Source organism: Poeciliopsis prolifica, unplaced genomic scaffold, assembly GCF_027474105.1.
Source record: "Poeciliopsis prolifica strain line A6 unplaced genomic scaffold, Auburn_PproV2 SCAFFOLD125, whole genome shotgun sequence".
Taxonomy (NCBI): Eukaryota; Metazoa; Chordata; class Actinopteri; order Cyprinodontiformes; family Poeciliidae; genus Poeciliopsis; species Poeciliopsis prolifica.
Window position 1 is genome coordinate 493,277 of NW_026562500.1, and position 26,296 is coordinate 519,572.

The window sequence follows — 26,296 nt, forward strand, 5'->3', positions numbered from 1 at the left end:
TGCCATAACAACCAATCAGAGGACACCCCTCTAATCTGGATTTTACTGCTGGAACTCTGAAGCAGTTCAGATGCTGACATCATTCAGCTTCAGGTGAGCTTCAACCAATCAGAGCAGCCAACAGACTAAAGAGACGTAGTGAAGTTTAAATGATGCTCCGCCCCCTGATGGCGGTGGTAGAGGATGTGCTACAGGTGCTGGTGAGGGACTGGTGATGTTCATAAACACACATTTACATTAGGGGCGTGACTGCAGGCCCCTCTACATCGCAGTGAGCTTGTCCTGAGGGCTGCTACTGCTGCTGCTGCCGTTGTTGTTGCTGTCATGGCCGCCAGGTGACATCATCGCTGTGTCCTATCAGAGGCCTTAGGGGCAGAGTCTCTGTCTCCAGGGGCGGACTGGGTGGGGCCAGGAGACGACAAGGAGGAAGTGCGGGACAGAGCGGGGCGGTACGCCGCAGTCAGCTCCGCCAGACGCTCCGGAGTGGGAGCCCACTTCCCGAAGCCGGCATCATTCTGGAGGAAGAGCACGGCGCCGTGGACGGCCCGGTAGTACATGTCATCCCTGGAAACAGAACCGGGTCAGAACACGCTTTCCAAAAAACAGAAACAAAAGGGGCAGGGACAGTGCAGTCTAAAGTATTCATACCCCCAAGGTTCAAAACCAGTCACATCACCATAAACCTAATCTTTAGGCCAGGACTTTGACTGGACTGTTACAGAACCAGCAAAACGAGTTGGTAAACCTAAACCCAAAAAAAATCCAATTAATTTTTTCTTTTTAATTTTTGGACAATATGGATATATTTAACATTTTGTTTTGCATCTACTGTTTTTATTTAGACTTTAAAGTCAGGTCAACTCTACTGTCAGGGCTGGGCTGCGATTTTTATTTATTGAATTACGAGGATAACGTTGTAATATTCGGAGAATGAAGTAATGATTTTATGTGTACTCCAACACAAAGAAAATACTTAATTTTTTAACATCATAAAATTATCAACTGCTGAATTTGCAAGCAAACTGACCACTAGGTGGCAGTAACCAGACTGTTATTTAAAAAACAAGGCGGACTGATTGAGCTCCTGATAACCAGGAGCTGTTTTCTTTCAATTTTACGACGTTCTTCTGGTAAAATTGTGTCTTTATTCTGATATTATGACGTTAGAATGGAGAAACAAATTGTAGCTTGGCCCTAATACTTTTTAAAAATGATGTTCTGTTATTTGTGGTTTCTTTGTCAAAACATGAGAAGAAAAAAAAAACTGATTAAAATCAGAAATAGCTGATTTTGTTTTGATCCAGCTCTATGTTGGGGGTATGAATAAATCTGGACTCAGCATGTCGCGCTGCTAAACTCGCCCAGCCCCATCAGAACCAGAGCAGTACCGCTTGCAGATGTGCTGGCTCCCGGAGGGTACTCGTGTTCGTAGGCAGGGACGTTCAGCTGGTGCCGCAGGAACCGGCTGGCCCCCATTCGGGTCAGCGCCGGTGTCACCGGGTCGCGCCACTCAGGAACGAAGACGATGAAGGACAGCGGCTCGGAAGACCGATCCAACAGTTCCTGATGGAGACAAGGACCAATGAGCCCAGAACCGGCCCGGTGTGATCTGTAGCGACCCGGCTCTCACCTCGAAGTGCGTCACCATGGCATCCATCAGCTCCTCGCAGAACGGCGGGTTGGCTTCGAACGAGCCGCTGACCGGACTGAAGGACAGGAACGGCCTGAAACACACACGCAGCGTCAGCGCCGCCCCGATAAGCCCCGCCCACATCACCTGGCCAGATCAGCGCCTCACCCTCTGGACCCGAAGAACCCATCGATGTCGGGGAAGGCGGAGCAGAACTGCTTGAAGTAGCAGTTGAGCGGCGAGGCGAAACACTCGAAGGTGACGCCGAACTGCCGGTTCAACGCCTCAAACACCGCCACCGGCAGCGCCCCCTGCAGGCCGCTGCCCTCATTAGCACCGCTGCCAAACATCACCTGGACACAAATACACCTGGTTAATGGAGCCGTCACTGCAGAACTACTGGACCGGGACCGGACCGGCTGGAGAACAGTCACCTGGTATCGCTTCAGGAGGCACCAAACTCGAGCCAGGAACTTCTCAAAGCGAGGGTCATCGATGCAGCTGTACCTGTACAGCAGCTCCTGCAGGTGGGACAGGTGAGGACAGAGTCCTGTTTTTAGTGAAAACACGCTGTTCCATTGTTCTGGAACAGCAGACATTAGATCCTGGAAACGTTCTTCAGGTGTCAGAAGGCTGACTTTGGAACCGACATTTTGTGGCTTTGAAGGTTCAGGTCAGAAGCAACATAATCAACACTTTTGGAGTACAATATTTAACAACGAAAAACGAGCAAACACACTTAAAAACTCATTCAAGCTGAGTCAGACGAACAGAATAAAACTAAACTGTTGAACCTCCAGGTTCTGTTCAGAGGGTGAAAGTACTGGCACCCCATCATTGATTTAAAGTTTCAGAAACACAATTAAGAAGGCTGACTCTCCAGACTCTGCTGTCTCCAGACAGAAGGCCTGGAGAGACAGCAGAGTAATCAAATTACTCTCAGTAGTATCCAGATTACAGGACCCACCAGCTTGCTGAAGTGTCCCCGGTTGACCTTGACCATCTCTCCTCTGAAGCGGAGGCAGGCCACGTCGTTCTCAAAGTGCAGCTCCACGCGGGGCAGGGCGGGGGTCGGGATCGACAGCCGGACCGGGTAGCAGTAGACGAGCCGCGACTGAGGCGGCGACGCGCACGTCTCTACAACCACAGCGTCAAACACAAAGTCAACCACTGGGAAGCAGCAGTTTTACTTTTATATTATTTGATATCTGTGTTGTGAGATTTATTTGACATAATTTATGTGTGAGAGCCTTACTGTTAAATATTATTTTACTGATTGGAGGTTTTCCAGTCCTTTTGACTGAGTAGCTGCTGTTTTGTGTCCGCAAGGTTTTTTTGCATATTTTATGTCTAAATTAAGTGAATTTATTAGCAGATCATTTTTCCATTGTGCCAGATCACATAGTAATTTATACCTGAAGCAAAAAAGTAATAGCCAATTCAGATGATCAGATGATCGGCCTCATGGATGATCGGTATCGGCAGCAAAGACCTGATCGGAGCATCAAACAATCAAAAGGATACAAAAACTCATTGATTTATTGTATTGACATAAATCTGGCGGTTTGATTTCATGTGTGCGGCTTGGTGCGGTAATCTGATCTGCTGGTTGTGATTGGTTGTTATTGCTCAAAGTGAATGCAGGATTCTGACTGGATGAAAACACCTGGCTATGATTTGCTGCAGATTTGGCTTATTGTTGTAATATTCTGTTTTAATGCACATTTTAAATATTCTACTCTGTTGCATATTCCTATGGATCAAAGTGAGATATTTTTAGCACTTCCACAGTATTTTGTGTTGCAATGTAATCTTTCTGTACAGTATGCTTACTGTATCCTTAATTCTGTTTTATATATTTTTATTTTTTGTGATTTCATGCTTTGTCTGGATCTTTTTGTCCTACTTTATTAAGTTATAGCACAGAGTAGAGACACTGAGTTAGATGTTAACACTAAGCACTATTTTTCATTCACAGATTTATGCGCTCACATCAGTCTCACTGCACAGTCAACACAAACCTCTAAAAAAAATAAAATAAAAACCTCGACTACCACTCAGCCTTTAAGGACGAGCTATTGGAGGTTCAAGTTGAGCCTTTTATACTCGTCACATAAAAATACAGAGGTATGAAGCTAGCTTAACCCATCACCAGTATATTAAAAAACTATTTAGAATAAATAAAATCATCTCAGGTGTACCTGTGGAGGGGTCCTGCAGCAGGCTCAGGTGCGTCTGCCTCAGGCGGCGGCTGTATTCGGCCGACAGCTGGTAGATCTTGGAGCAGATTCCTTCCACAGAGTCTTTGGCGACGGCCGTGACATGCGGCCCGCACTGCTGCCTCAGGTGTTCCAGGCGGTCCTGCAGACACAGGTGCAGGTGAGACAGTGGGGTCGCTGAACCTGTCAGGGGGCGGGGCCTGAGCTTCTGCTTTCAGTTAGAAGTATTTGGTTTTGGAAGGTTAATTTTAGGAAAATCCACTTGCTGCCATATTTCAGTGATGTCATCACTCAGAGTGGCCATTTTATCTATATGGACTTTGAAATCAGGTCAAATCTACAACGGTGCATCAGGGCCAGACTCATTTTTTATTTTAATTCAGAGAATAAAAGTTGTGCAACAAAGTCAAAATATTACCAGAATAAAGTTGTAATATTAGGAGAATGAAATAATACATTTATGAGAACTTCTACACTAAAGATAAAAGCTGAAACGATAAAAGTTTGCTATGAAGTTCTGCTTTGCTGCAGCAGAACTTTGTAACAACTGAGTCTGTTTCAAAGAATGAATCACAGCCGAGCTGTTCATATCAACACATCTCTACAAGTTTTTTATTGAGAATGTTTAGACGTTATTGTAAAATTCTTTATTTTTTATTACTACATTATCACAATCTTGTAGCCTGGTCCTGATACACTGTTGTCCAACTCACAGAAAGGATGACTGAAAAAATAAGTCACTTTGACAATATTTTCAAATTTGTCATTTTGCTAAAAAAAAAATAAAATCTAAAATTAGATCTGCTATGAAAAAGTTTATTTCTAAGCTGGATGGCCCAGGTCAAGTTTCAGTGACCTCCATCTCAGCTCCCCATTGGCAGGTGAAGTCATGTGACAGGAAGTGACGTGATGCTGAGGCGTTACCATGTAGTCCTCTTTGCTGGCGGAGTGATCTCTGCGCAGCCAGTTCATCGTGTCCTCGGCGTTCCACTTCACCACCTTCCTGCTCTCCGGACTCGCATTCCTGCACAAGTCAAAGGTCAGCATGAGCCACACCCACAGCGCCGTCTCACCCTGTGATTGGTCAGCTGTGGCTCACCTGGAGTCGATCATCCTCTTTGCTGCCTCGGCGTATTTAAACAGGAGTTTCCGGGCCTCCTCCTTGTACTTGATCCGGGACAACCTGATGGACACAAACGGACCAGAACCGGGTCAATCAGCAGCCACCAGGCCACTTACACCAGGGGTGCACAAACCTTTGGTCACACGAGTCAAAATCATCAGACCAGAAATGTTCACGGGTCAAAAAAAAAATAAAAATTTTAGACACTAAAATGACCAAAATGTTGTTGTGACTCTTTTACCTGCTGAACAGCAAACTAAACGTGAACCATTTTACCTAAACAACGTAATCAGATATTTTTACAGAAAAAAAAAAACTAATTTTCCCCCATTTTCCTGGTTTACCAGAGTAAAATTTTACAACTTTCAAGATAAATTTTCATAACTTTACAGATAAACAATTTGGAGATAAAAACAAAATACAGTTTCTGTTATTGGATATCAGTTCTTACTGCCATTAATACTTTTTTGTGATAATATTCTGCATTCTACAGCAAGAACAAGGAAACAAAATAAAATAAAATTTTATGTTTTGAAATGTCTCCTGTTCACCCGACTAGTCTGACAACAAATCGCACAAAAATACCCCAATTTCAATAACATTGTTTAACATATCAACTGTAAGATGATCAATAAGTCATTGAGTCATTAGGAATAACAAATATTTATTACATTAAAATAATTCAAACAAATCATGTTAAGGTTAATGACCTTCCTGATCAAATTAAATACTAAAACTCAATATGCAAAAAAGTTACAAATATTTTCCCGTTAAGTTTCCTGGCATTTAGCTAATAGAAATAATTCAGGTATTTATAATTGTCCTGAACCAGAAAAGTTTATTCAGGTTAACTTCAGACACCCAGGAAGAAAAATTCGTCTTTTAATGAGTTGTATGTAAATATCTGGTTTCAACTGTAAATAATATTTTCCAAATTTAAGCTTTTAATCAAACTTTAGATAAAACTTTATTACAAAACTGTGTAGTTTGAATATCAAGAACTTTCAAGGACTTTACACAGAAATCAAGAATTTTCCTAACCTTAAGAACACTTCAATGAAATTCAAACATTTTCAAGAATTTTAATTATGTTGTGTTGCATGCTACATTTTTTAAAAGTAGAATTTAATTAAAAAGTCGTAGTGTTGTTCTAGTTTATTAAATTTATTCCTTTGGAGCACAAGATCAGTCCAGATGCTGTGAATGGCCCGCGGCCCCACTTTGAGCACCATTGCCCTATCTGGACCAGGTTTCAGTTTCCCTACCTGATGGGAATGTCGTTCATGACCTCCCGGAACATGGATGGCGAGACGGCGGGCTCACACTCGCTGGGCAGCAGCGGATCCAGGCCTTTATCAATCACCTTCCTCTCCAAAAGCCATCGGTTGAAGGATTCCCGCGGCGGGTCGATGCCTGCGGCGGACACACACACCACATGACGCTCTGTGAGAGCGAGGCGCTGTCAGTGGATGCTCACCTACCTTCTCGCTGGAGGCACAGCTCATGGTAATGCTGCCGCAGCTTGGTGACCAGCTGCGCTCGCTGCAGCTCAATCTCGGGGTGCGGCGGCAGGTGATTGGCTGCCGAACGCTCTCTGATCACCGCGTTGGTCTGGACGTCCAGATCCCAGTAGATCCTGGAACGACAACCCACATGCAGTCAGTGGACGCCCCTGCAGGGGAGCGGCGGTGGAGCGGGGCACTCACACTGCAGGTCGGTAGGGGGCCGGCGCCGGGCTGGGCGTGGTGGGCGTCGTCGCTGGAACCTGCTTCTCCTCGGGGGCAAGGCTCCATGGTTTGACTCCAGGTGTGCTGGGAGAGATGGGTGTGGTCGGCTCCACCTGTAAACACAACTGGACTCAGTTACCCATCAGCCACTGCTCGTCAGTCACTGATCACATGACCCAACATGGACGCTATATTCCAGAGCTGTAATGATTTGTTCATGATGCTTCACAACTAATTTAGTAATCAACTCCAACTCCACTGCAATAAAGAAACTGCAGGGGGTCTTGATATCCTTGTCTGCTTATTCAGGTGGCCGACAGGCGTCAGTCTGTCCACCTTCATGCTGTGGGATGTTAGGGCTGCAGATGCAGTGCAGTACAGACCGCTGCAGAAGCTCTTCCCTTCCAACAGACATCAATAACTCTTCAGTAATAATTAATGAGTTACGCCAACATTTAATTTCCCTTTTTAATTAAGTGTTTTTCAATTAGAATTGAATTTGAAAAGAAAATGCATGAAACAAGTGTGAATAGTAATCTGAACTTTTGTGAAGTTTCACAAATCCCAAACATGGAATAAAATAATCTGCTATTAGAGAAGAATGATCCAGTCCAGGTATTTCAGTTTTGGAGCAGAAGCAGTTCTCGTGTGACCGAGATCCATAAAAAGCAGGGTTACCACTGGTATTTAGAAAAAAATTCCATGACTTTTTCATGACTCTCCATGACCTTCAGTATAATTTTTCATGACTCACATACAAGAGGTTCATAAAGAAAAGCATATGACTGAAAGACCAAGTGGAACGAAGTCGAACAGACGGGCATGAACTGAAAAGTGTCAACATATTGACTGAGAAATCACATGATGATCATAAACAAAAAACATATTAACAGTAATGTAAACACATGTACATAGAACTAACTGACAGACAGGAGCACAAGTATGCAAACGGAGGCTAATTTGATGATTAAATAAATATACACTGTTAATAAAACATAATAATAATATCCACTGCAGTATTCACAAAGCATTACAAAATCAAAGAACGGTTCACTCTGAGAACCGACTCTCAACCCGAGAGTGAACAAACGTTCTTTACTGTGAACAAACGTTCACAGATAATAACATACAATGTATCACATTGTATGCAAACTTATTTTTGAAAAGAACAAACGTTCACAGTAAAGAATCGTTTAGAGGATTCAGATCGTTCCAGATCGTTGCATCACTATATTGCAGATTTTGGTCACTTTATTGTCTGTGCGGCACAGGGCCGGTCTTTTTAGGGTGAGGGCCCCTGGGCCTGAGCCAATGTGAGGCCCTCTGCAGGAATCAGCCACTGTCTCCTGTTGCTCTTCCAAGACAGAGGGCTAACCAGCTCAACTCTCTGTTTGCACAGTTTACAACAGTCATCCCAAGTTAATAACTTATTATTTTTGCATACACACATGCGTGCAAACACACATAAAAATCAGCAAGTCAGGTTTTATAAAGATCAGTGATTGGCCAGAAAATTGCAGTCAGTGCATTGCTACTTTCTTTTTGATCTGTCAGCAGATCAACATATTGACAAAACATTCCTAAGGAAGACAAACTTGACAATGTTCTCTATTCATTCTCTATGTACTGTATTTATTTATCCTTCATATCTATCTTTTTGATCTGTCTCCCTTTCTCTTTCGATTTTATCACCCGTATCTCATCTGTAATTGTTGATTTCCTTACCAGACAGTCAGGTTGAGTATTGCCCCTCTGCCTGCCGGGCAGCACATGACGCATTGAGCGATGTGGTACTTTAGGGCAGTTCCTGCGGCACCATTAGCTGGCTGGAGGCTAATGGTGCGTTCACACCAAACGCGTCTGGTTTACATTCAAAGTCAATGCGGAGCGTCAGATGCGCCAAACGCTCCAGGCGGGTTGAAACTCGGCGCCTCCACAAATACTTTGAATGTCAATTCCAGTCACAGAAACCCGTTTCAAAGTATCTCTGAGAAACATCGTTAGAAATACGACATGCAAAGCAAAACAGCCGCGGAGGACAAACCGGTCCGTTTGGATGCACTCACCACCTGGAGCTGGCAGCCACAGCGCCACCTGGAGGAGTCGCTTGGGACTTTTTGTCAACCTGTTCCGATGCTTTCAAATGAATGTCCGTATTTTGACAGCGTCCTGCTTCTTGTCTAGCCCAGTAAGCCTAACGCAGGATCAGTGCTGTCCGGATTATCCAAGAGCATCGAGCTTCCGGATCAGGTTCTGCTGTTAGCAAGGCGAACGCTTAAGAAGCGGCGAGGGGCCGCGGTTCTGTTTAAAATAAACTAAACACTGAGCTAGGATATTTCCTTCATCACCTCTCTGTCGTGCTTCTCCTTCCCTTTCCTTCCTGCGCTCCGCTGTCATACTGTCTGTTAACCCCTAACCTGACCCCCTCACGAGACCCGCGACTGGGCGGACATCTTCTCCCGCCCCAGACTCACTGCGCATGCCTGAGAGCGCCGCAGCGAGTTAAAGGGACGAGACTGACAGCGGAAACAGAAACACGTCATTAGCAAGTCACGTTATGAACCTGTGTGTTTAGCATCCAGCGAAAACAAAGAAGTTAACAAATAAACTGGACAATATGCTGGCAATTTAGTGACATTTCCACAGCTGTGGTCTTGAAATAAAAGCCCGAGTCGTCAATATCATATACACGCGCACGCACGCACAAACCGAGAACCACAGAAACACGCGCCTCAGAAAAAATAGCTTTTCTGCCTTATTTGCAAATTCCATAACTTTACATGATCTGAAATGAAATTCCATGACTTTCCAGGTTTCCCAGACTGTATGAACCCTGTAAAAAGTGGTGAAATCAACCTTTATTGGAGAAAGATTTCACAAATCACAAAATGGTTCTAAATATTCTGCTATTGATTTAGAATAATCAAGTCTTGTAGTTTTTAACTGCAGCAGATTAAATATGCTGATGTTTCCGGGATCAGAAACCAACTTCAGCTTTGTATTCAGTCAGGGATCCTCATCTTCCTGCTCACATCTGTATTTTATTTCAACAGTTTTCACTTCTGAGGACGCGGTGAGGAACCGGTGGTCGTTTAAAAAGGCGAGAGCAACACAATGTTGTTTTTCATGTCTAGGCCACCGTGACATCAGCAGCTGAAGGCAACGTCGGTCACCATTTTAATATGTCAGCAACGACTCGCTGCCATATAAAGAACAATTCCGTATTTTACAAGGAGTCTCCTATGTTCTACCTAAACTAACACACATTAGCAAAGGAAACTGACAGTGCAGCACAGCCTGCAGTTAGTGCCATGTGCACCAGAATCTCAGTTTACCAAGAAAAGTATCTCAACTCCATTATCAGATAACATTGTATGCAAACTTATTTTTGAAAAAAAAATATCACGCGGTGAGCCTTCAGGTGCCGCTTAAGTTTTCTAGAGTCTTGTCCAGAGTTTAAATCCACATGTGTCGCTGTGTCCCTCAACAACTCAGCTCTTCAAAGTTTACGTCCACCAAGTCTCCTCAAGTAATGCGCTGCGTATATTATGATTAATGAGTGACGTCAGGAGGTGGGCATGGCCAAACATAGAGGGTCACTGAAATGTTTTATTTCCTTACGAAAACTCAGACATCCTGCCATGTTTAGTTATCAAATGTTACTTTAGTGAGAGGAATCAATGAAAAAACGTCATTATCCTCATCGTTACCAAAACACAGCCAACATGGCTGCTTATTTGTTAGGGTTCAAACATTTAATCGAATCTATTACTGAAGTAATCATCAGCTAATTTAGTAATCAATTAATGGTCAACTGGGGTATACAGACTCAAAAGGTCCGTAAGCCCAACACCCTGAGAGCAGCACTGAAGACCAAAATGTACAAAAATATTAACATTTTGGATTTAATACAAGAAAAAAATCTTTGTAAATCTGTCCTACCAGAATTCCTCTTTTAGCTTCACCTGGTTAAGTGTCTGGTAAAAAAATTAAGCCCATAAATTTCCTATTGAGCATCTTAGGCTATCTCATTATTAATGGGTTAATCCTACAAATAATCAGATCAGCACTACACTGTGCTAATATTAAATTATTTACCTGCAGATGCATCCTTTGCTACAAATTTTCAAGCGTTCACTAAAGGAATACTGCTGTATAAAATAAGCTTATGCAGTACACTGAAAATCTGCAGAACTGACTGCAATTCATCGTCAGAATAATCAGATTACAAAATTAATTGTTAGTTGCAGCCAGTATTAATTTTTACAGCAAGTTTTTACTTAGTCTTAATCTTTTGACTAAAGATATTCAGTTTTAGTTATAATTTCATCAAAAATGTTTTAGATTGACAAGTTTTAAACCACTAATTATGAAAAATGTAGTCGACAAATTTATGTGCACTGTAAAAATGTAATCATCAACAAAGAAATTCATCATGGTTTTAACCAGTGATTGAAAAATGATCCGAATGTATCCGATAACTGGAAAAAAATAGATTATTAAAATAATGGTTAGCTGCAGCCCTGTTTTTTTTTTTTTTTTTACCTTTGTTCGTTTGAAACTGTTAGGCCCCGCCCCTGCTCCTCAGAGCTCCTCCTCTTCCTCTGGCCATTTCCAAGGTTACCATCTCCCCTCTGCAGGAGCTGCGTTCAGACCCAACGGATCAGACTGAAACATTGATTAGTCATCAGCGCTGAAAGTGATTGGTTATTGCGAAATCGATTAGCGGCCCAAACTCACAATGACATCATGCTGACCCAGCACAGGCACCTCCCACAGGCTCTGATTGGTGAATCTGTTGAAGTAGTAGGGCCGGTTCTCCTCCTGGACCAACACTTGGACCATCCAGCCTGGACCAACTCATCTGGCAGGACAAGTGAGACATTAGAGCCAGAGACAGGTACAGGTACAAGTCAGAGGACAGGTAGGTACCTGGAAGCTCAGGTGATTTGGAGGTTGTGGACGGAGAAGGGGCTGTCCGTGAGAGGAGGCGGAGCCAGAGGGTGGCACCATGGTGGCCGCCTCCCCCTTCACAGATCCCTGGCTGTTATTGGACATTTCAGCTGTTCATCACAATCATGTGGACCTGACAGGAAGAGATAGGCTTTCAGAATAAAAGACAGAGGAAGTGAAATGGTCCACACTGTTTTCAGCCAGAAATTAATTGAAACTTAATGTTTAAACCAAAAGGAGATGACGTCCTCAAAACTAAAAACCAATGATTTTTCATCTACAGGTGAATTAATGAACATTCTGGGCATCTTTGGACTTTTAGCTGAATTAAATAAAAAACATCTGATAAAGGTTCAAAGCATGAAAGAGGATGATCTTTAAATGTATTTATTTATAATTTAAAACTGTGAAAACCATATATCATCAACCAGGAAAAGCTTCAGTGATTCTCTGATTAAAAACCTCAAATGCGGTTTCATTATCAGGTTAAATAGAGTGAACATTTCCTCCTGCTCCTCAGCTTCACCTGAACATCAAACACGTCTTTCCTCAGGGGCCAAGCGGGAAATAAAACTCTCAACCTAACTATGCCACAAGAATGCACTTAAAATGACAGGTGTGTGTTCTGACTTTATCCTGGTTCTCACGGACTAATCCGGAGCACCTGAGTCTGGACCAGACTGTCTAAGACTGGAGAACTGAATGGAAGAACGTTCCTTCAGAAATTAAACCTGGTTGATCAGGAGCTGATCGGCACCGATCCATCAGCACCAATCGGTTCAGACCCAGCAGTAGCCGATCAGTTCTGATCCATCAGCGCCTGACCAATTCTGTTTGACTATCAGCAGATCGGTCCTGATCCATCTGATCTTATGTTTCTGTTTTAAGCTTTTCGGTTGTTTTTCTTCTCAGACGCAAGAACGAGCGCCATGGTTACACGCATGCGCGCTGAGAGCCAGCGCAAACAGGGAGGAGGGGGAGGAGGACAACAAAAGGCTGCGGCTGCTGCTCGAAGCCCGCGCTCCGCTATCGAGACCGTAGCGATTATACTACTCCGAGGAGTAGCCAGCCGCCTGAAAATGTCCTAAATCTCCGCGGACTGGGCAGCCTGACTCGATAGCTGCTCTGATAGTGGCCAATGTATGATTTTGTTGGACTCTGAACTCCAGTCCGCTGCCGCCGCTAAGCTCCAACTCCTCTCAAAGATGGCGGACACGCCCCTGCCACAGCTCTGCGCGCCTTTACCAACATTTCTACTCCGGAATCTCGACCCTCCGGCTCCGCAGCCCCGGAGCTGCCTCCATCCACAATACGAAACCTTAAGCCGGCTGTCGGTGTGTTCCTAGGACTCCTACGGGGTCTGCTGCTCTTACCTTGCGTGATGAAACAGCAGACAGTTGGGGCTTCTCCGCGCTGCTTTTCAGTCGTCCGCTCCGCTCCCTCCCCGCCTGCTCAGACATCTTTACAGGGACCCGGGCATAGCCACTACGCAGGCGCGGCGGCTGACCCGCTTCCGGTATCGACGTGTCTGCTTCCCGGCGCCATGTTGAGGAGGTCAAAGTCTTTAAGCCACAGCAAAATAAAGCCAGAATAGAATTGAACTGTGTTTCAGTCACCAAAGTGAGAGAATTAACACAGACCATTTGAAACTCACAGTCCGAGGCTTAATGTGTTTATTCCACACCTTCTGAAATAAACGGTTATTAAGATGACCTCAAATCAGCTATACATGAGCTGAATACACCTAAATAAGTTCAATAGACAAACTTTATCTTCCTTTGAATGTTCAATCTATAAAATAAAGAACAACTGCTTTAGCGGTTTTGAGTGAACCTGTCAAATCGGTTAAAGTCAAATATCTCATTAAATTTGCCACAGTGGTGCTCCTATCTAGACAGTTTTATCTTCACATGTTCAGTTAAAAGCCTGAAAACCCAGAATAATCTGACCTAGACTTGACCAGGGCTAGGATGTAACCCTATGGAGGAAGTTTATCAGACAATGAGTGAAGGATCGCTGACACAGGAGGCAGGTTGTTGGAACCAACAGGTACTAAATCTGCCTATTTATTTTCCTTTGGGATCAATAAAGTAATTTTGAATTTGAATTTACCTCCTTAACCAGTCCTTTCAATGCTCACACTTCATTTTGATGATGTTACCAAAGAATAACCGATTAATCAAGTCCTTGTCCACCAATCACCACTCAGGTAAACCTGCTAAAATCTACTAAGGTTCAGATGGCTCATCAATCATCTGAGGCACTTTGAACCCAAAAGTTTCTGTTTCAAGGTCTATTAAATGATCTGAAAAACAGATGTATAGCTTCGCATTTTTAATTCACAAAGATTTTATTTTAATGCAAATTTAGTTCATTTTGACTTGTTCATGACATTATTGCAGTAAACTTACTTTTTTCAAAATAACATCTAGAATGATCTAAACATTTGCTATGACCTTTGGTCCTGTAGAGACACACCTACTCAGGTAATGTCTCACCTGCTTGGACTCAATATGAAAATGAGGTTGAAAAAAAGTTTATTTTAGTTTTCTGATTTTGACAGTGACAAAATGAATTCAGACAGGTCTAGACTTAAAGGTACTGCTAGCTTAGCTTACCTGTTCTGCTATAAAAATGTTAAGATAACTATTCCAGCTTCAGACAGTTTGAGATCCACCTGCAGAGTTCTACTCTATAAAACAGAGACAGTCACCACAGGTAGGAGATAACAGCCGGGCGTGATCCAAGTATCCAGTCTGAACTACATGTTAGATGTTGAGACGGTCAGTCGGAGGACAGGTGCATCAGGTGTTGGGACTCTCCTGCTGCAGCATCAGGTCCACAGCGGCCTCCACATCCTCCACCATGTGACTCGGTTCTACCAGGTCTGGCTCCACTTTCAGGTCGTTCTGACTGTGGACCATCGTCTCTGAAACGTTCTGCTCACCAGGCAGTGGAGAATGAGGGTTATACACACCTGTGCACACCTGGAGACAGGTAGAGGATCATTATAGCAACAAGGAGTCAAATAAGAAAGGCTAAGACAAGGAAAGGTCAACAAATCTCATTTCTAGAGAAGTAAACGCTGCTGAGGTAATGGACCTGTAACAACCTAGGTATGCCAAGACGAGAAAAGATCCTGTAAGGTCTGGCAAAGTAAGGTACATTATGGTAAGGCAATATATTCAAATGTACTTGTACTACATAAAATCCCATGTGTGTATGCATCCACCCCAAGCTATAAACCGTGAAGGATCCCAACAAAATTTTCAAAACGAGGTCTCTACCCACCAGGATAGAACGGCACTGAGCTGCAAAGGCAAGTTCCTCCACCACTGGTACCGGGATACCAGTTCCCTGGCCACCAGTTTGGTGTTGCTCATCATGTCAGTGTTGCGTTTGGCCAGGTAGCGGTTATAAAATTGGCACCATAGATGTCCGTCATCAGGTTGTCCCTAGACAACAGGAATAGTGTCAAGTTTCTTTTTAAAAAGTTCTCTAGAGACTGTTGTTGCTGAACATTAATCAGTTTAGTGGAACATTTTACAGAAGCTCTAAAGTCAGGAAACAACCATCTCCATCTTCCAAGTTCAACACAGACAGCAGTTGATTCAGAGAGGAAGACAGAATGCTTGGTTACCTGAAAGTATTGAGGGAACAGATGGATCAGTCACATGGTGCACAGGTTTGGTCATTCAACAGCACAGGCAGTTAGACATCCTTACTGACAGAAAGACAGCATCAGAGACTGGGGTTTCAGAACGTAACACAGAGACTTTGGTTTCATTCAAGATTACACATGAAGACTAAGACAAAGTTATCAATAGGGTAACAGGATGAAGTTATCAAGTCTCTGGTTTGGTTAGGCGCATTGAGAGACGGGTCTAGAGATAGGTTCAAGGACAAGCAACAGGCAAATGAGTCAGATCCAGAGACAGACTCAGATATATGTTAAGAGGTGGGTTGTGGATACCCCAACAGCATAGATGGTGGACAGCTTGTGGTTTGGTTCTGCTGGTGCAGCAGCTGCTCGGCATACTGGTACGTGAGCAGACTGGGTTTCCCCAGCACTGCCTCATACTCCAGCGTCCGACTGGTCAACTTCCTGTAGATGGACTCCAGACAAAGCAGGAACATCCCGTGACCGAAACCTGAAGCAACACATCCGGGTCACCAATGGTTGGATGCCCTTCTGCCCCTCCCACATCTGAAGGGAGGGCTGTTACCGTGGTGACGGGGCTTCAGCCATCCACAACAGGTCCATGTTGCAGGCAAGAACGCGGGCATCTGTGCCAATAGCCGTGTGTCATACACAACACCCGGGTCTACCGTTGGTTAGCAGCACATCAATGATTAGCTGCAGGTTGGTCTCCCATCTGATTGGTTCCCCAAACAGGATGATCGCTATGGCAACACAAGGGAAGATAGTTTCAGACAAAAATGGCAACAAAATGCTGCTTTTGGCCTTTCCTCTAGGAAAGATGTGAGCTCTCATTAATCCATCCCATCCTCAAGACAACGCTGTCAGAAGTCTAATGCAGCCACTAGCGCCCCTGGTGGTTCAGAGATGAAACATCAGCAGACTGATAAAATCCTGCCACCAAAGTTCATTCAGTTCAGAAATATTCTTGAAACCGTAGAAGAAAATGACCTCAGACAAATGATCAGTTTAGACGTTCGTCAGACCAAGGCCGCTGCAACCTCATTAGCTGGTGGCTAACCTTGTTAGGCGTTACATGGTCAGTTCCTTCTGTCCCAGAAACGTAGTTTTTCAGTGTAAAGCCACCATATTGTTGAAAGTTTCAGTTTTCTTTTGTTGACGTTCACCAGCTTGGCTTTTAGCTGATGTGTTTCTGTTCCACAAACTTCTAATGAATTGAAGAAGACTTTCAAATTTCACACAAAGTCTGATGAACTTTACTTCTCTTTGGGTAGATATCACAAAACAAATCCTCAATCTTGCACAGCATTCCACATGTGACGGTCTGAAAACTGCAGAGCAAAGTTCAACACCACATCCAATTCACTTTCTGATCTACCGTGACGCAGCACTTCTCAGGTATGTCCACTAGGTGGCGCGTTTTTACAACAACATACTAATGGAGAATCTTATGGTTAAGAAAACATCTACGGCATATTCAATAATAAACAATATTAGAAACTGACAATTTTGGCTCTTACACCACAAGTCTGAATTTTCTGACCCAACGTTCAGCTGAAGCTGCCGTTGGGTTTTCAGAGGTGATGGTGAACCGAAGAGGAGAAATTAAACCTGAGATTCTGGGCGCTGTTGTGGTTGTGTTACCTTGAATCTGCGGGAGGATTCTTGAAGAACTGGGCTGAAACAAACAACACAACAAATATATCAGCCAGAACAGGAGGCACTTCCTGTGGATCAGTAACTAATCAGTGGAGACACCAGAAAGTACAAAACTGTCTGAGATGGCCACCAGATGGCAGCACATATTAGAGACTGCCCCTGTAAAACCATGTCGAAGAAATTCAGCAGACACGTTTGGAAATACTGTTTTATCGATCAGCTACAAAAATCATCATGAAACAGGACATACATTAACTCCAGGTTCTACAGAACTGCTCGGGTTAGCCAGGACTCACCGTGCTGGTGGGTCTCCTGCCGTGGTCCACCATGTCCAGCAGAGGGTGCTGTTCTGAGAGCTCCTCCACGGTCACGACTTTCTGGAAACCCAAACTGAGAAATACCGAGTCAAGAGTCCAAAACAACTGGCACTGTAAGACTTTGTAGTAACACAAGGATCAGAACTCGGATCAGAACTCGGAGATGCTTGGTGAACAAATGTATTATGAGTTTTCAAGGGACATAGTGCCATTTTATAACATAATCAAATAACTTACCTTTAGTTGTTATAAATAGGCTATGCTAAATATATCAAATATGACTTAAAAGAAATTTGACTTTCTGATTTAATGTCTTGAAATTGGGCCTCTGTCTCTTTAAAAGGTCCTGCTCTTTCTGAAGCTCTGCCTTCTGGAAGTCGTCCCAACATGGCTCCTCTATTAACCCTTTACCAGCTTTGCTCTGCAGTTCCACCAGGTATTTGCTAAATGCTGCTTGCTAGTCTGAAGGAGCTGAGGGGCGGGGTCTGCATCTCAGAGTTGCAGCCGAATGGTTGCTATGGAGACGAAAAATTTCTCAAACATTGTAGAAAGATCAAAACAGTTGCTTTGACACATACTGCACCTTTAAAGTATTGTAGTCTCATCTCATTCAGCCACAACAAATGAAGGAAAAATGGCAGTGGGTCACTTCAAAGCCAGCAGGTGACAGGTGAAGGATACGTTTGGGCGAGCTGGGTCACTGGTCCCTGTCCGGACACCAGAACACATTTATTGTGGAACGTCTCCATCATGTGCAGAGGGCTGTGCGACAGAACCACCTGCTCAGGTGCAATCTGCAGAGGAACCACATGACTTGTTTTGATCTGATCACACGGCAGCGGCGGCGGCCTTTAAGGCCCTCCCCTTCTACCTGCACGTCCAGCAGGTGAGACAGTTGCTGCGCTTTGTGGTGTCTCAGACAGCTTCCTGCATTGGTGACAAAAACAACAGGAAACACAAAGTTCTGGTTCTGGTCCATGAGCTTCCTGAGAGCGCGCCGAGCAGCCGGGATCACGGATCCACCGCGCAGGAGGACGCCATCGACATCAAAAAGGACGCCCACCTGGCGGCCGGACAGGTGGGAGACAGGTGAGGTTGGCAGAACAGACCAGTTAGACACCAAAAGGAAGGAAAGCAAGCAATCAAGAAAGGAAGGAAGGAGTGACTGTGTCCCCCTGACCTGTCTCACAGTGGACGCCTGGCGAACCAGCTGCAGCCTGAAGCCTCGGCTCCACATCCTCCAGTCTGACCCCAGGGCAGCTGCTGCTGCTTTAAAACCACAGGGCTGTGATGTCACTGGGGTGGGCTAGAAGATGAGGTCACTGATGATGGGAGATCTCCCATTGGTCGGAGCCTCAGACTGACGTTTAACGTGAGACGGGTTCCTAAGGTTTAAATTGATGCTCCTCAACTTCAGAAGATGTTTCTTAGATTCAGACTGACGGCCCTTTGCTCCACTCTCTGAAATGTTCAAATTGTTTGCGGCCAACAGCTCAACGCCTGGACTCCCCCTTCAGGCAGTCAGAGGAATAGCAGGACCAATGTTGGTGGCGGTTCCTCAGGTTCTGTTCTTCATCAGCAGCTTCACAACCATTTTTGTTTTGTAATTCATGAAAATGAGAACCTGCAGGCTGATACTGAACATCTCTAGACATCATAATAGGGTTCTGGGATGGTTCTTCTGTCTGGAAACGGAACCTAAATACTTGGTTCTGATCGTGCTGGGTCGGACTGTCTGAGTCCAGCAGCAGAACTCCTGGAGCTGTAAATGAGTTGCAGCTGACTGCAGTTGTGTCCTCACATGAGGACACGTGCAGCATGCGCTCCCTAATCAGCCAATCACATGCTGCAGAGTGATGCCTCCAATCAACCAATCAGCAGCTGGGAACACAGGGACAGAGACGCTCTTCTGTCGAGCAGACCCGGTGCTGTGGGTCCAGAAGGTTCAATGTTCAGAACCAAGAGTCTCCAGAAGGAGGTCATGTGACCCTGGTGACTGGATATTTAAGAGATTCACACTTTCCCTGTAGTCAGCTGGAAAAAATAACTGGAAAGTATCATTACTTTAACCCAAGGGGCCCAATGAGAGAGGCCCCTTTTAATTTCATTTATTCATCTCATTTTCAACAGAGACCTTGAGAGGCACGTTATATTTTCAACAATTTTGGACCAATAAAATATACAAGTTGGTGAAAAGTCAACATAGAATATTTCAGGTTGTTTTCTCACCTGTTCGTTTGTCCGAACATCCCGTCATCAGTGACGTCATTTGCAATCAGTGGATTATCTGTCAATCCATTAAGAACTTAATCAGATTAATCACCACCCTTAACTTTGAAAGCATGAAATGTAAAAACTCACGTCGTTCTAAAAAGTGTCAAAGAAAATCCTTCATTGTTTTACACCAAACATCCAGTTTTCCAGGTTTGACCTTCAGGACGGTTTAAAAGAAGCCATTTAGTTTCAAATGTAGTGAAGAAATGTTGACTTTAAACTGGATGTGGCTGAAAGCAGCAGGTGGTCCCTCCGTCTTAAGCCCCTCCCCCCGTGTGACTGGCTCAACTGGTTCTGGTTCTGTCCACCAGATGACCCAAGTTTCAGCATCAAGTCAGAACCAAACAAACACACAAAGAGCCGGGCTGCTGAAAGTTTAATGAAAAAACACCATACAAAACTGAATATTTACACAGTCGGGTGAGAACCAGCTGGATCAGAACCAGCCAGTCAGAACCGGGTCAGAGTCCCAGCAGAGTTCTGGCCTCCTGGCTTTGAGCCTGAAGCGTCTCGCTGGCATAGCGCTGCAGGAGCTCCATCTTCTTTCTCCGAACCAGCGCCTCCTCCACCTGAGACACAGACGGGTCAGAACCGGAACCCAGGTCAGAACCTCTGAATGGAGCGGGGGTCTCACCTCTTTCTGAGACGGAACCGGAACATGAGCGATGAAGCCGACTCCTTCCTCTCCCTCCGTCTCCTCCCGATTTTCCTCATCCTCCGCCTGGCCAGGCAAGCAAAGCAAACGCACCTTAATCCTCCAGAACCTCTATCAGAACCTCCAGAACCAGGAGGAGAACCTCCATCAGAGCCTCATGGCCCATTCTGATTGGCCGGCTAAGGTTTACCTCTTCGTTGTGGACGGTGTAGATGCTCTCCTCCTCCTCGTCCTCCTGCTGGACGCGCGACTCCTTCTCTGTCCTCCACTTCTGCACCGCCTCAGACACGGCTGCAAAACACGCAACACATGTAGGAAACACTTTGGGCTGGTCGTATGGCTAAAAAAATATTTATTTAATACCAGATCTGATTTCTTTTTTAATTTTTGTTTTCTTCACTAAAAAAGAAATAATAAATGACAGAAAGTTTTTCCAAGAAGTGTTTTTCATTTCAAGCGTTGCTTCAGTGAGTTGGATGGTGGAGCATTGGGGCTTTAGTACAAGAATTTCTGTTTAATTACAGAGTGAAGACGCAATGTCAGCAGAAGAATGTCTTACAATAAAGAGAAAAGAACGTTGACAGTTGTGAGGATCTGATGAGAGCAGATCAGTTCTGCTTCTGTCTGAAACCGAATCAGTTACTGTTGCAAAGTCCTGCTGCAGAAAATAAACTGACAAGTTGCACTAAAGCACATGTGTCAAACTCAAGGCCCGGGGGCCAAATTCGGCCCGCCGTAGCTTTTTATGTGGCCCTCCAGACTAGACTAAACACTAAGTGTGATTAAATATTATATTATCAATCATATCAATGCAGTTTTTATCTGTTTACTGCCAATTTATATCAATCAGTCCCTCCAGTTTCTTGAGAATTTAGTTGATGTATAATTATAGTCCATGATTTATGCAGCGAATAAATAAACAGACACATTTATTATTAGTTCTTGAAGGCACTGAAGAGATCTTCAATAATATTATGTAACTTGAAGAATTTATTGACATATTAACAGTTTGTGAACAAGTTTTATCAACATGTTCTGGCACAACCGGCCCTTTAAGAGCCTTCATGATTTTGATTTGGCCCAAAACGAAAATGAGTTTTACACACCTGCACTAAAGCATAACTTTACATGATGGTCTTTGTCATTTTTCATGTTATATTATGATTTTATTCTCCTACCATTACGACTTTCTGTTATTTCGTGACTAACTAAAGAAAAAGTAGCCTGCCGCTGATATTTGTAGTCGTCCTGAATTCAAAATCCAAATAAATAGAAGCTTATAAAACAAGATGGCCACTCTTGGTGATGACATCACTCTGAACTATAGAAACACAAAAAAATTAGCAATTTTCCAAAATTTAAATCTTTAAAAACCAAAGATTGAACTCCCTTCCCACTGCGACCTTTCACCTTTCCTCTCGTACTCGGCCTCCAGCGGCAGCAGCACGCCGTCGTCTTCGTCCCGGTAGCCGTAGTACTCTGCGTCCACGTCCTTCATGAGCTCCCCCCTGGTCTTCCTCTGGGCCGGGGTGGCTGTGGGTCAGCCGGTCACAATCAATCGCTGTTACCGAGGAAGCGGAGAGCGGCGGCGGCGGCGGTACGTACGGTCGGTCTCGAACAGCTCCCTGACTCCAGGGAGGTCTCTGGCAGCGCCAAAATATTTGTAGCCGCGGTTCCCCGGAACCTCCTTCCCCTCGTGGTCCAACATCCTGGGCCCGAACCGCTGCAGCAGAACCAGCAGGAGGTCCGATTCAGTCAGCAAGTAGAAAACAATCAACTAACATCAAAATGCTGCTCAATGTTTCATTTATTATTAATCATCTCAACCAGGATTTTAGTGTTTGGACTGATTTCTGCAGCTTTCTAGAAGTTTGTTCCAGAAAACTTTTTTTGTGGCGAATAGAAGCTGAATGCTGCTTCCCCATGTTTGCAGAACCAGAACCAGAACCTGAGAGGTCTGGGAGGTTGGTCCAGCAGCAGCAGATCTTTAACCGGGCGGTGTAGAACCGGGCGGTGTAGAACCGTAGAACTGGGTGGTGTAGAACCGTAGAACCGGGCAGTGTAGAACCGTAGAACTGGGTGGTGTAGAACCGTAGAACCGGGCGGTGTAGAACCGGGCGGTGTAGAACCGTAGAACCGGGCGGTAGAACCGGGCGGTGTCTCCATCTTCCTGGTTCTGGTCAGAACTCCAGCAGCAGGTTCTGGTTTGTCAGTCAGACGCTGCAGGAATCAGTTTCTTTGATCCGAGACTTTAGTCTCTGGTTCTGCAGCCACTTTGTAACCAGCTTTATGTGTCTCTGGAGGTCAGGGGTCAGCGGTCAGCCTGATCTCTCGTTTCCAGCTGGAAGAACTGAAGCTGTGCGTAGATTCTAGATCTATAACTATATCTATAACAGTGGATCGTTCCTCTTTAACAACTTCAGTTTCTGCTCAGCTGGAGGTTTTGGCACATCCACACATTTATCTGCTCTAAGAATCTGTTCAGTGATTGGACGGTTCGGACATCAAAAGGTAAAGTTCTGATAGTGTTCTCATCTGTGTTGTCATGGTAACAACCTGAGCTGGTGGGAGCAGGTAGAACCACAGGAGTCCCAGTATTGAGCCCTGTGGAACCCCGAATGTGACGATAAGAAGTTACCGACTGACACAAGGAGGAGCTTAACCGATTGATCATTTCTCACTCAGAACCTGATCAACCCATCGGACCAGCTGTGGCCCGGTCTCCATGGCAACCGTCAATAATAAGGACGTTACCCTGTAGTCGGGTCCGCCCAGCTCCTTGATCCGGACCTCCCAGTGACCTTTCTCCCTCAACAGCTTATTGATCTCATCGTTCAGATCCCGGATCCGGAACTCCCCGAGACCAGCTGAAAGAAAGGCCAAAGGTCAAAGGTCAATGAAAGAGAGAGTCGGGTCAGAAACTGGCAGTCAGGCCCAAACTTACCATTCTGGATCTGAGCGACCTTCTTGGAGATTTCACTGATGATCTGAAACAGAAAGTAGAACAGGTACCACAGAGTACTACAGAGTACTACATGGTACTACATGGTACTGCAGAGTACTACAGAGTACTACATGGTACTACATGGTACTGCAGAGTACTACATGGTACTGCACAGTACTACATGGTACTACATGGTACTGCAGAGTACTACATGGTACTACATGGTACTGCACAGTACTACAGAGTACTACATGGTACTGCACAGTACTACAGAGTACTACATGGTACTGCAGAGTACTACAGAGTACTACAGAGTACTACATGGTACTGCAGTGTACTACATGGTACTACATGGTACTGCACAGTACTACAGTACTACATGGTACTGCAGAGTACTACATGGTACTACATGGTACTGCACAGTACTACAGAGTACTACATGGTACTGCAGAGTACTACAGAGTACTACAGAGTACTACATGGTACTGCAGTGTACTACATGGTACTGCAGAGTACTACATGGTACTGCACAGTACTACATGGTACTACATGGTACTACATGGTACTGCACAGTACTACATGTACTACATGGTACTACATGGTACTGCACAGTACTACAGAGTACTACATGCTACTACATGGTACTACATGGTACTGCACAGTACTACATGGTACTACATGGTACTACATGGTACTGCACAGTACTACATGGTACTACATGGTACTGCACAGTACTACATGGTACTGCACAGTACTACATGCTACTACATGGTACTACATGGTACTGCACAGTACTACATGGTACTACATGGTACTGCACAGTACTACATGGTACTGCACAGTACTACATGGTACTACATGGTACTGCACAGTACTACATGGTACTACATGGTACTACATGGTACTGCACAGTACTACATGGTACTACATGGTACTGCACAGTACTACATGGTACTGCACAGTACTACAGAGTACTACATGCTACTACATGGTACTACATGGTACTGCACAGTACTACATGGTACTACATGGTACTGCACAGTACTACATGGTACTACATGGTACTGCACAGTACTACATGGTACTACATGGTACTACATGGTACTGCACAGTACTACATGGTACTACATGGTACTGCACAGTACTACATGGTACTGCACAGTACTACAGAGTACTACATGCTACTACATGGTACTACATGGTACTGCACAGTACTACATGGTACTACATGGTACTGCACAGTACTACATGGTACTACATGGTACTGCACAGTACTACATGGTACTACATGGTACTACATGGTACTGCACAGTACTACATGGTACTACATGGTACTACATGGTACTGCACAGTACTACATGGTACTGCACAGTACTACATGGTACTATATGGTACTACATGGTACTACATGGTACTACATGGTACTGCACAGTACTACATGGTACTACATGGTACTGCACAGTACTACATGGTACTACATGGTACTACATGGTACTGCACAGTACTACATGGTACTACATGGTACTGCACAGTACTACATGGTACTGCACAGTACTACAGAGTACTACATGCTACTACATGGTACTACATGGTACTGCACAGTACTACATGGTACTACATGGTACTGCACAGTACTACATGGTACTGCACAGTACTACATGGTACTACATGGTACTGCACAGTACTACATGGTACTACATGGTACTGCACAGTACTACATGGTACTGCACAGTACTACATGGTACTACATGGTACTGCACAGTACTACATGGTACTGCACAGTACTACATGGTACTGCACAGTACTACATGGTACTGCACAGTACTACATGGTACTACATGGTACTACATGGTACTGCACAGTACTACATGGTACTGCACAGTACTACATGGTACTACATGGTACTGCACAGTACTACATGGTACTGCACAGTACTACATGGTACTACATGGTACTACATGGTACTGCACAGTACTACATGGTACTGCACAGTACTACATGGTACTGCACAGTACTACTATGGTACTACATGGTACTACATGGTACTACATGGTACTGCACAGTACTACATGGTACTGCACAGTACTACATGGTACTGCACAGTACTACATGGTACTGCACAGTACTACATGGTACTGCACAGTACTACATGGTACTGCACAGTACTACAGTGACTGGACAGTTCAGTCACTAATAAATACTACACAGTAACTACACAGTTACTACTGAATACTTGAGAGTACTGCCAGGGTTCTGTTGGTACCTGTCGTCTCCATTTCTCGGCCTTTGGAAGCTCGCTGCACTCTGAAGCCAGGAAGGGTCTCCTCTCCTGCGGGGAGACAGGTCAGACTCAGACAGATCGGTCCAAAACAGAACCAGGCAGAACCAAACGGAACCAGACCTTGACTTTCCCCTCCTCCAACTGCGCCTGCCTGAAGCGGGCCAGAGCCGTCCTGAAAGACAGAGCAGAGGGAGAAGATAACCCATGGGAAGCGGAGCTGGTTCGGACAACAGGACGGGTTTTGGGCAGATGGGTCGGAACTGTCCGAATCAGCGGCTTTAGAGAACCGATTCAAGGTTCCAAACTGTGTTTCTGTTGGACAGGTGAGCAGGACCGGATGGTGGGTTCGGACAGAACCTGTTACTCACATGGCCTTCTCAGCGTTCCTCGCCTGCAAACAGAACCAGAACACACCGATTATCCAACTTCATACCAGCGACTGGTTCCGATCAGTTGCCGAACCGGACCGCTTTGTTTTAACTGGATAACAGCGGACCGATTTTCTACATTAGAACCGAATCATATGCAAAAAATTCTGAACCCGTTCAAACCGCTGTACTGGTTCACTCCCAGTACAGCGGCTCCAGAACCGACCGGTTCTCTAGAACAGAACCGGGTCATATCCCAGCACTGAACGGACCAGGCTGGAACCAGAATCGCTGAAAGTCTCACCATGACTGCAGCTGTGGTCCAAAGATGCTGGAGCTGAAACAAGGCGCAGCAGCTACAGTTCCGCTACTTCCGGTTTCCGGTCAGAGCGGTTACCGGTTAGCGCCCCTGCTGGAGAGAAGCTTTACTGCAGCTTGTTTCACAGAAAGTAAAACGTGAAATGGACTTTATTTTCATTTTAAAT

At 44.7% G+C, this 26,296-nt stretch overlaps 1 protein-coding gene and 2 pseudogenes across 1 annotated transcript; all 3 read right to left on the reverse strand.

Annotated features, from left to right (window-relative positions):
• Positions 1-261: 261 nt before the first annotated feature.
• LOC129355156 (mRNA (2'-O-methyladenosine-N(6)-)-methyltransferase-like) lies at positions 262-13,143 on the reverse strand (annotated as a pseudogene).
• A 1,301-nt stretch (positions 13,144-14,444) lies between these two features.
• LOC129355157 (haloacid dehalogenase-like hydrolase domain-containing 5) lies at positions 14,445-19,069 on the reverse strand (annotated as a pseudogene).
• Positions 19,070-19,922: 853 nt separating this feature from the next.
• Positions 19,923-26,195, reverse strand: LOC129355116 (pre-mRNA-splicing factor ISY1 homolog). Its single transcript, XM_055024671.1, has 11 exons — positions 26,116-26,195; positions 25,812-25,834; positions 25,564-25,615; positions 25,426-25,491; positions 23,163-23,205; positions 22,973-23,085; positions 21,824-21,941; positions 21,629-21,751; positions 20,409-20,509; positions 20,198-20,284; positions 19,923-20,132 (listed from the first exon to the last, which is right to left on the reverse strand). The coding sequence occupies exons 1-11, from the start codon at positions 26,116-26,118 to the stop codon at positions 20,025-20,027; spliced, it is 837 nt and encodes a 278-aa protein (XP_054880646.1). The 5' UTR covers positions 26,119-26,195; the 3' UTR covers positions 19,923-20,024.
• Between the last annotated feature and the right edge of the window lie 101 nt (positions 26,196-26,296).

Coding starts and splice junctions, on each gene's coding strand:
- LOC129355116 (XM_055024671.1), bottom strand. Junction 21,942..22,972: donor TGGGCGGACCCGACTACAGG/GTAACGTCCTTA, acceptor GTTCTGCTGCAG/CGGTTCGGGCCCAGGATGTT. Junction 20,133..20,197: donor CGGTTCCGTCTCAGAAAGAG/GTGAGACCCCCG, acceptor TCTGTGTCTCAG/GTGGAGGAGGCGCTGGTTCG.